Source organism: Lycium ferocissimum, chromosome 5 (assembly GCF_029784015.1).
Source record: "Lycium ferocissimum isolate CSIRO_LF1 chromosome 5, AGI_CSIRO_Lferr_CH_V1, whole genome shotgun sequence".
Lineage (NCBI taxonomy): Eukaryota > Viridiplantae > Streptophyta > Magnoliopsida > Solanales > Solanaceae > Lycium > Lycium ferocissimum.
The window spans coordinates 31,766,465-31,777,799 of NC_081346.1; the positions used below are offsets into that span (position 1 = coordinate 31,766,465).

General features: G+C 31.1%; 1 protein-coding gene across 1 annotated transcript; it reads right to left on the reverse strand.

The window, feature by feature from the left end:
- Positions 1–2,189: 2,189 nt before the first annotated feature.
- Positions 2,190–4,600, reverse strand: LOC132057723 (uncharacterized). Its single transcript, XM_059450330.1, has 3 exons — positions 4,424–4,600; positions 4,051–4,335; positions 2,190–2,341 (listed from the first exon to the last, which is right to left on the reverse strand). The coding sequence occupies exons 1-3, from the start codon at positions 4,464–4,466 to the stop codon at positions 2,190–2,192; spliced, it is 480 nt and encodes a 159-aa protein (XP_059306313.1). The 5' UTR covers positions 4,467–4,600.
- Positions 4,601–11,335: the final 6,735 nt, after the last annotated feature.

Consider the following 11,335-nt stretch of genomic DNA (forward strand, 5'->3'; position numbering starts at 1 on the left):
TAGGGGTTTGAAGCCAGGTTGGGATGGTGAGAAAATGGAAGAAAAATTCGTGCAAGGAGCCTATATATACTTGGGCAAATTTAAAGCCACCAACTTAGCACACTGTTCACGCGGCAGTTTGTGTTCCTGGACGGAAATACGAATATCTCTCTACTCCGATGTCATATCGACAAACGGTAAAATGTGCTGAAAAATAGACTTGGAGACCTTCGATTTGATAGGTGGATCACCCCGTAACTCCAAGTATATTGAGAGAAAAGCTCTTCGACATTTGACCCAAATTTCAATGAAATTTACAAACTTAACTTGCGACGCCCTTTGTCGACTTTCGTATTACAACTCGTTTGACTTCCAACTTAACAAGAGACCATTATATGATTCAAATACTTCATATCATTACTTTCTTATCATGTGAAGCACTCCCATTCTCACCCAAAAGTACAAGTTATCGTATTCCCAACTTGCAGACTTTTGACGAAACTCATGTTTTTTTTTTTTTTTGATACATTCACCCTCCAAACCTTCTGCCACTTACTAATATTATATATAGACTCTTGTAACCATTTATATTAATAAGCTCAATCCCTTTTAATGTCAAGATAATTTCTTTTTTGAACTTGCGTCGACTAACTCATGATCCGACTTTAACGTGCGAAAATCCGGGGTGTAACAGAGAACTAGGCTCTTCTCCTTCTTCACTTCATTCTTTTCTGCCTTCTTCATGAACATCTTCATTTCATGAGTCTTAAGGTTCCCAATGTGCTCATCGATTGTCAATTTGCTGAGATCCTTGGCCTCAGAGATAACATTTACCTTGCTATCCTAGGAGTCAGGTAATACACCAAGCAACTTTCTTACCAGCTTGGTGGTTGTGATGACTTCTCCACGAGAGTGAAGCTTATTGATTATGGAGGTGAATCTGGTGTGCATCTCATGAATAGATTCACTCTCTTTCATTTTGAACATCTTGTACTCAGTGGTGAGCATGTCGATCTTGAAGTTTTTTACCCGAGTGTTCCTTCATGGGCAATTTGAAGAAGCCGGATCTCTTTGAGGTGATGAACAAGTGAGACTCGGTTGTACTTATTCGGTCCTATTCCACACACAAGAATCTTCTTGGCTCCATAGTTTTTCTCCACCATTTTTCTGTCAGCTTCGTTGTATTCCTTTCTCATTTTGACAGTAGTCTCTTTACCGTCTTCACTTGTGTGAACTGGGATATAGGGACCATCACATATGACATCCCATAACTCTGAGTCTTCAGCCATGATGAAATCGTGCATGCTAGTCTTCCACCACCCATAGTACTTTCCATTAAATTTGGGAGGTCTAGTGAATGACTGTCCTTCTTCCATATTTGGTGGGGCTGCCATTTTACTGATTCTTTCTTGGTGTTAACCTTTTAGAAAGCACCCGCTCTGATACCAATTGTTGTAGGCTATGCGTTCCCTAAACACAGTATTAAGGGGGACCTGATTGTGTACCAGTTCCCTTATGCAATGCAATGTATGTAAAGGACACAGGATGTTAGCGTGGAAAACTCCTTGCTCAAGGGATTAAAAACCACGACCTACCTCAGTAGGAATTCAACTCCACTACACGAGCAACTTCAAATTACAATCGATTGTAAGCTATGAATTAATTCCCATAACCCCTCACCCTTACAATGACTCTTTTGTAACCCAGGAACTAACCTCCGTAGTCCCTCTACACTTACAATACTCCGATTGCAAGCAATGCCACTTGACTAACTCTAGCCAAGGACCACTAATACACCTAGACTAACTCTAGCCTAGTGTACCACTCAAAAGCTTGTGGAAACACACTTCAGGAAGTACACTTTAAGACTTTTCAAAACACCTACAAACAGCTTCTTAACACAGAAGAGTAGGTTTACAATTTAAGAACAAACAAACAAAGACTTACAACAACATAAAGAACTTTAGACTAAATCTGTGTCTAGATCAGGTTCTTCAGTTTTGCAAGTGACTTGTTCTTGAGAGAACTTGAGAACTTGTTGCGGCAAGGATTTGCTCAATTTTGATTAGGTTTTCAAGTCTACTCAATATGTTGTCATCATGTTGTATATATAGTGGGAGCATGTGGGATGGATAGAGACCACTCATTCACTTTGACCTAAAGCATGGGCCAACTCACAGGTGTACTTGTGTGCAGCAAGTGGTTCGGCTTTACAGCCGTTTTCTCTTGATTGCAAGTTGCACAAAGAGCGAGGTTCGGTTCTCTATGCGGTTACCGAAACGGTTGACAATTATCAAAACACGAATGCACTTGGAACTATCAATTATAAAGTCATTAAGATCAAGAACTGGGGTATTTAGACCTAGATGATATAGTGTACATTTTGACAAATTAAAATTGCCTAACTTTCCGGTGATACGTGGGAGTACTTTATAACGTTCATTATCCTTTTTAATTAACATTTAATTATTCATTTGTTTGGTATCATTTAGACGGAATTGTGGACGTTATTTCAATGTTAATTAATGTATTGATGAAAATTTGGCATTTTTCGAAATCTTATCACCTTTGATTCATTAAAATAAAAATCCGGGTGAGAATGATGTATCACCAACCGAATCCTTGCTCTTCTAGTTTTCGTGCACTAGTCTCGTCACTAGTAGAGTCCATTTCGAAAGCATCCATATAGGAAAGTGTTGGCAATGATATTTTTAACAATATGCAGCAAAATGAATTGGCAGAGAGAGAAATTATTACAGAGAAGATGAACGACACAGAGAAAATAATGAGTACGAAATTAAAGATCACATATACATTCAGACCATTTTATTTGATTTGGCATCACGAAGACAACGGTCGAGCAATTAGAATGGCACGTGTAAACTTTTCTGGTATATAAGAAGGGAATGTAGGGTACATGCATAAATATATTTTGTGTACATATGAAGAAGTATGAGAGGAGGCAGAATTTTCAGTAAGGAGGTTCAAAATATGAGGAAGTAAACAAACGAAAAACGAAAAAAGTTGTAGGATGAAAAACGAGCGGAGCACGAAGAATAAGACTAATCTTAACCCGCTAAATTTTAACTTGGCTTATCATGCCCCATTTAATATTTCTTCCTACTTTTGCCTTGCTCCATGGACAGCTTAAAAAAATTCTTGTACTTTTTTCCCTCTCACTTTGCAGTGTTCACCTTTATTTGAAAATCGTCAACGTTCTTAAAAAAATGTATGGATTGGATTACTAATGTTATAACACATATTCAGTACTAAACAACAAAATATTTAAATAAAGTACTCAACAACATCGATATGAATATGTTAAATGATTAAACGAAAGTTGCAGGAAACACGCCAAAGCGTAAAAGGGGGAAAACAGTGCAGTGTCATTATAAGATATATATGCATAACTAGCAATACATGCCCGCGTCTGCGGTAAAATATCTATTCATTTTAGGGGCCTTTACATAAATGACTACACTTTGGGGGTTTTAAAATTTGCCATAACTACGGTTCAATATTTACATTGCGTAACTACAGTTTCCTTGCTGTATTCAAAAAATGGCTCGCTGTATTCATAAAATGACCTAGCTGTATTCATGAATACAGCGAATAAATTTTTTTCAAAATTTTTTTTCACTGTATTCAAGTCATATGTATTCAACTCAGTTGTATTCACGTCAATTGCATTCAACTCAGTTGTATTCATTATAGCTGCTTTTACATTGTATTCACTTTGTTGTATTTGAAAATCAGTGGTATTCAAACAACATAAATACAAAAAAATTGTATTCAGCTTGCACAATTGAGTTGAATTTTCCCCAAAAAAATAACGAATACACTCAAATACTAAATATAAAAAATAAAATTCTTGTATTGATTGTACACTTCAAATTTAGTATTCATTTTGTATATAAAAAGATCTCCTTGAAATACATGCAATAAAACACGTATACACTATATGTATACACTCCATTTGAAATAAAAAAAATAAAAAGCTCGGATCTGTGTGTTCGTTGATTTTTGTATCTATGCGTCGTTGCACGATTTTCAAATCCGATCGAATCGGACGGAAAGCCACCGGCACGAATCGATGAATGAGATTTGCAAATCCGGCATCGATTTGCAAAAGAAACTCAATGAGAGAAGACCAAAGGAAAACAAAAGCTAATCTCACCTGGAAAACATTCCTCTCACCAACTATTGTCCCATTTATGAACTTGGTGTTATCTCGTGTGATGTTAGCTTGTAAAAATGCCATACGGTCAATGTCAGTTTCACTAAGCGTAGTGGGAGGTGCATCTGCACTAATTCCACCACTTGGTAAGACCAAAGGAAAACAAAAGCTAATCTCACCTGTAATTCTATTGCAATTTTTAATCTTCTGAATCTGATTCTTAGATTTTTTTTGCTAAGCGATGATTCAAATTTCACTAATGTTTACCTGCATCGGAAAAGACATAGTGGACTTGAAGAACATTGAACATTTTTCATGGAAGAGAAAGCAGAAGGGAGGGAGGAGAGAGAAAAATGCGGATACAAAGGTTGCTTTTTTCATTTTAATCTATTTTGTATGTTTTAGTTATGGAGTGTAATTGATATCTGCTCTTTTAGCTATGAGGTGTAAATTAATTAAAGTATAGCTACTAGATAAAAATAAAGTCTAATGTTAGCTACACCATGTAGATTTCCCTTCATTTTAATTAGTCAGTCTTTAAAGTTTGTATTTTAAAAATATTGTAATTGTTATTATATATAGCAACATATACAAAATGTATTTTATGTACCATCACTTTAGTTATAATTAAAAAATGGAGTAGATGGAATTAAGTCTTTGAGATGGAAAGAGTCGGACTTTTTTCTCATTATCATGACAATGAAAGTTGTTCATCGATGTAAAAGAAAATTAGTAAGAATATGAGGAAAAATTAATATTTTGATTCTAAATTTTTTCTTTTAAATTCTTTAATATTTTATATGTATACCAACAGGTTGATATCTATTTCAATTAAGTAACTGTTCAGATCCAAACATAAGAACCATTATTGTATATATTGGGCTTTTTAAAAGAAAAACTAATAAAATATTTTTATTAAATTAATTAAAAAATATATTATAATTTTTTATGTTAACAATTATAGATAAAACAAATTGTTACAAAGAAATCAAAATTAGAAAGATATATGTTATATCATTAATCACCAAATTTTAATTAGAAATGACAATATAAAGAAAACAATAACCAGAAACTGCAAAGAAAAGTAAATAAGTAAAGTATTGACAATGAAGGAAAATGGGGATAAAAGTCACTCCCTCCCTTCACTTTTACTTGTCAACGTTAACATATCAAGAAGAAAATTCTTCTTTTTATTTTACCCTTCACATTAATTATTCATTTTCAAATCATTTTTTGAGACTATTGAGACTATACACCAATAAATATGGATAATATGATAAAATATAGTGTACTTTATTTATTAATTCTCAAAGAACGTGAAAGTCAAAAGTGAACAAGTTATGTATAGGAGAATTAAAATAACTTTTGGTACAAATTTGCATTGCTATTGTTCGTCATCTCTTCACGTTTAAAGTATTGACAAAGAAGAAAAACGGAGATAAAAGTCACTCCCTCTGTTTATTTTTACTTGTCTACATTAACATATCAAGAGAAAGAAACTAATATGATAATTATTAATTAGTATGAAACTTCAATTATGTTGATTGTGTATAAAGATAACGACTACGCATATATTATAGGCATATATATTTGTATACATGTCATCCTTTTTCTTGTATTCTTTTATTTATCATGGCGGCCAGTATTTGGCAGTAACGTTGAAGAGTGAGGAGAATCATACGAAGGGCCGGCCATTAATTTCCATGGAATTAATGAGTGAATATTTGTGTGTTTTTATTATTTATTTTACCCTTTAATTACTCATTTTCAAATTATTTTCGAAGGCTGTTGAGACTTACACCAATAAATATGAATATTATAGTAAAATATATACTTTCTCTGTCCCATATTACTTTTCACTTTCCCTTTTGCACGCCCGTTAAGAAATCAGAAGTAAAAGATGTATTTTACTATCTTACCCCTATCTCTCTCCTATAAATACATTCTAATCAAAATTGACTATTTTCAAGAACATTTATTACTAAGGGTAAGATGGGAAAGATTTAATTAATTTTATCTTATAATTTTATCTTGATTTTGTAAATGAACAAGTAATTTGGACATATATTTTTAGTAATGTGGCCAAGTAATATGGGGCGGAGAGGATAAGATGTAAAACATTTAATTAATTTTCTTTTGGTTCTGTAAATGAACAAGTAATTTGGACATATATTTTTAGTAATATTGAGTACTTCATTTATGAACAAGTAAAAGTGCGCGGACGAAATAAATATATGTCGGACAATTAAAATTGAAATGCATACTTATATACATGAGCGAGAGAATAAATATTCGGTAAAAAAATAGTTTAGTAATGTGGCCAAGTAATATGGAATGGAGAAATACTTCATTTATTAATTCTTAAAGAACTTGAAAAGTCAAAAGTCAAGCAGTATAAGTGCACGGAAGAAATAAATGTGTCGGAGAATTAAATTTGAAGTGCATACGTGTATACATGAGAAGAGATAAATATTCGATACTATGACATATGACCGTGTGGGATAAAAAAGTAGTTGGTTAAAATGTACAATTTATATAGCTTGTGGTACAAATTTCTATTCTTTGTGTTAGTCCTCTCTTCACACTTAGATATATTAGAAATAGAAAAGAAGAAAAATATAAAATAGAAAAATAGCCATATATTTTTAGTAATGTGGCCAAGTAATACGGACGAAGGGAGTAATTCATTTTTATTAATTCTTAAAGAACATGAAAAGTCAATTATAGTAATATGGCTAAGTAATATGAGACAGTAAAGATTTCATTTATTAATTCTTAAAGAACGTAAAAGTCCAAATGTGTAAGAAATATGGGACGGAAGGAGTACTTCCTTTATTAGTTCTTAAATAAAGTGAAAAGTCAAAAGCGAACAAGTAAAAGTGCATGGAGAAAATAAATATGTGTCGGATAATTAAAATTGAAGTGCATATATGTATACATGGGAAGAAAATAAATATTCAGCAAAAACATGAAAAGTCAAAAGTGAACAAGTAAAAGTGAATGGAGGAAATAAATATGTGTCGGAGAATTAAATTTGAAGTGCACATATGTATACATGAGAAGAGAATAAATATTTAGTACAATGGCATATATGCACGTGGGATTTATTAATTCTTAAAGAATGTGAAAAGTCAAAAGTAAAATTGAACTGCATATGTCTATACATGAGAAGAGAATAAATATTCAGCTAGAATACGAAAAGTCAAAAGTGAACAAGTAAAAGTGCACGGAGAAAAGAAATGTATCGGAGAATTAAATTTGAACTATATACGTCTATACATGAGAAGGAAATAAATATTAAGTACTATGACATCTGTCTATGTGGGATATAAAAATAGTTGGTTAAACTGTATAATTTATATAACTTATGATACAAGCATTCATTGCGTGTATAATTTGGAAGCTATGTTCGTCCCTTTATCACATTTATATATAATAAATTTATATAACTTATAGTACAAGCATTCGTTGCGTGCATAATTTTTAAAGCCCATGGTACAACCATGGGAAGCTATGTTCATCCCTTTATCACATTTATATATAATAATTAGATGATGAAAGCCCGTGCTAGCACGGGCCCAACACAAAAAATAGTGCCACATTTTTTTTAGTCTATCTAAAAAAGAATGATATATTTTTATGTTTAGAAATCATTTAACTTGAAACTTCCCTTTTTACCTTTAATGAAATGATTTAAATCCACACAAATATCTATAACTTATTTTAAACAAGTTTCAAAGATCTTTCCTTTCTTTTTTAAACTTCGTGCTTAGTCAAACTACGTCGCATAAATTAGAAGAGAGAGTACCTTTTAGTAATATAATTATGAAATTTTTATTATAAAAAGTATTATAATTCAATTAGCCGAAAATATCAATAAATTATTTTATTTAGTCCTTCTTTCCCATATATGACTTTTCTGATTTGGTTCTCTAATTGAAAGATTTGAAATACACCTTCTCCTACTGAGTTTCATGTCATCATCTCTTTCTACTCAACAAAAGTGAAAAGCATTTTCATGTAATCAAGATCTATATGATCTTAAATTTTAAGTATAGACCAACTTCATCATTTTAAGAAAATATGCGTATACGTTTCTTGACCGTTTATATTTCGCCTTCTTGATGTTATTCCTCATTATTTGTGTAAGACGTATGTATCTAAACTTATACCTTTGGGTATAAGTTTTAAATCTTTTGGTTTTATGACTTCTTTAGCGGTTTATGTGGTCAATTTAAATCGTTATTTTTTTTTCCGAAATTTCTCTTATTTAAATTTTCTCTAAACATACCTTTATTATTTTTTGAACTTATTATCATTATTTAAATGCCTTTTTTTTTTGTTGCAATTTTCTCCTACTTCTTCACCCCCCCCCCCCCCCCCCCCCACTTTTTTTTTTTTTGCAAATCGTCTTCTAATTCTTCACGTCGACCCCACCTTAATTCTTTCCTAATTCTTCACGTGAACCCCACCTTAATTTTCTCCTACTTCTTCACGGGGATCTCACCTTATTTTTTTTTTTGGGCAATTGTCTTCTACATCTTCACGTGGGGTCCACTTTTTTTTTTTTGTAATTGTCTCCTAATTCTTCACGTGGACCCCACCTTAATTTTTTTTAATCTCTACTACTATAGAAGAGTGGGCTCCACCTTAATTTTTTTTTTTTTTTAATTTCTACTATCATAGAAGAGTGGGCCTCACTGTATTTTTTTTAAAAAGTTTTCTACTATTATAGAAGAGTGGGACCCACCATAATTTTTTTTATTTATAATTTACTATTATAGTACACTCGCTTTTATATTTCGTCTTACGTTATTCCTCATTATTTGTGTGAGACGTACGTGTCTAAACTTATACCCAAACTTCACGTGGACCACACCTTAATTTTTTTTATCTCTACTACTATAGAAGAGTGGGCCCCACCTTAAATTTGTTTTTTTTAAATTTCTACTATCATAGTAGAATGGGCCCCACCTTAATTTTTTTTTTAATTTTCTACTATTTTAGAAGAGCGGGCCCCACCTTAATTTTATTTTATTTCATAATTTACTATTCTGAGTAAGACCGTTTATATTTTGTCTTCTTAGAACGACGTTATTCCTCATTATTTGTGTGAGACCTATGTCTAAACTTATACCCAAAGGTATAAGTTTTAAATGTTTTGTTTTATGACTTCTTTAGCGGTTTTTGTGTTGATTTAAATCGTTATTTCTTTTTTCCCCGAATTTCTCTTCTTTAAATTTTCTCTAAGCGTACCTTTTACCATTTACGAACTTATTATCATTATTTAAATGTCCTATTTTTTATTTTTGTTGCAATTGTCTCTCCACTTCTTCACGTGGAGCCCACCGTATTTTTTGTTGTTGCAATTTGTCTCCTAATTCTTCACGTGGACCCCACCTTAAATTTGTTTTTTTTTAATTTCTACTATTATAGAAGAGTGGACCCTTAATTTTATTTTTTTCAAATTATAAAAGAGTGGACCCTTAATTTTTTTTTTTTTTTTAATTTTCTACTATATAATAACATGAGTTTCTATATGTGGTCCCCAGGGTGGACGACGATCCTATATAGAAACTCATGTTTCTATATAGTAGAAAAATAATAGAAAAATTCAAATTTCGCTTACATGCTTATATACACTCCATGCTTTCAGGATTGTAATTCTTTAAGGATCGGACTTCGATTTTCTTTATTATTTTATCAAGATGATGCTCTAGAAAGGTTTGATGCTAACAAACACATGTTATGTTTTTATTTTACTTTTATTTTTCTCCATAATTCTCTCTTACTTTACAGTATATCTACAATTTTTATGCGAATTAGCATGTCAGTTCTACTTTCTCGGACATTTGTATTGTAAAACTTCATTTCCATGATATAAAATGTATTTTAGACTAAATGTGGGATTAATATTGTCTATATATATATATATCTCTATTTTACTTATCTACATTTATTTTGTATTTTTCATTTTTCTTCCATTAAATTTTGAGATTTTTACCCAAGAAGTCAATATTCTAAGAGTATTTTCATAAAAAAGAGTACTTATTTTTTATTTAAAAAATGACACACTTCTTTACCATTTTAGCATATTCGGAAATCATTTATGGTCAAGGACCACTAATTAAGCAATTAAGTTAAATCCCAATTAATACATAACATTTTCTCTTTCATCGTCATCTTTCTCACTAAATAAGAAATTAGTTTACGAATGATTCTTATTAATATGTGCATATGCCTTTCTCTTTCATCATTATTTTTTTCATTAATTAAGGAATTCGTTTAATACTAATTATCCTTATTTTCAGTTTTCTGATATATTTATACTATGTATATCCTTACGGATATCTTTATTATACCATGTATGTCTTTCATTATACCATTTATATCTTATTATACTGTAAATATAATTAGCCATACACACATAAAATGGTGGACAATTTTAATTTTCTTCAAAATAGACGTTTAATATATTTCAAATACATCATACTTATTATACCATGTATGTCTTTATTATACTGTGTATATAATTAGATATATATCTTTATTATATTGTGAATATTATTGGATATACTGTATATACTATTGTTTATACGTATGTTATACTAAATATATAAATTATACAGGTAATAAAAAAAGCCATGAGAAAAGGAACGGGAAAAAAAAAAAAGACTGGAGTGATTGTATATCAGCAATAAAAGATTAAAAAAAGAACAGAATGGGTGATGCAATAAAAGATAAAAAATTGACCAAAAAAATAGGAATAGTTTGTGGTTGATTCTTATCCAGCTAAAATTTAGGGATGGTTATTTGGAAGTTGATAGATGCGTTAATAATCGATTGATATGAAATGATAACTAACTAATGCTGCTATTAATGTGCAATTATTTTTAAAATGCTGCGTAGTTAAGTTTTTTTCCCTTAAATTTTGTATTTGTACGTAAGACAATTTTTTTTTCACGAGAACATGAAGCACGTCTAAGTACATAAGTTAAGTGTAAAAAGTAGACATTAATTTGTAATTTATGCTCTAATTAATTTTTAATCTTTGATTTAGAGTGGTAAAAACTCAAGAATGACATAATTTAATAGGCTCATTGCCTTCGTAAAAAGGCAAATTAAATTATTACATTTAGCGTGTACACTTCCGATTTTCTAAAAAATTTAAAAAAGGGT

What these genes read in the sequence shown, in the direction of transcription:
- LOC132057723 (XM_059450330.1), bottom strand. Translation starts at nt 4,466, where the DNA reads ATGTTCAATGTTCTTCAAGTCCACTATGTCTTTTCCGATGCAG. An exon ending in CTATGTCTTTTCCGATGCAG is followed by an intron (nt 4,336 to 4,423) that starts GTAAACATTAGT and finishes ATAGAATTACAG; the next exon opens with GTGAGATTAGCTTTTGTTTT. An exon ending in ATTCGTGCCGGTGGCTTTCC is followed by an intron (nt 2,342 to 4,050) that starts GTCCGATTCGAT and finishes TATATCATCTAG; the next exon opens with GTCTAAATACCCCAGTTCTT.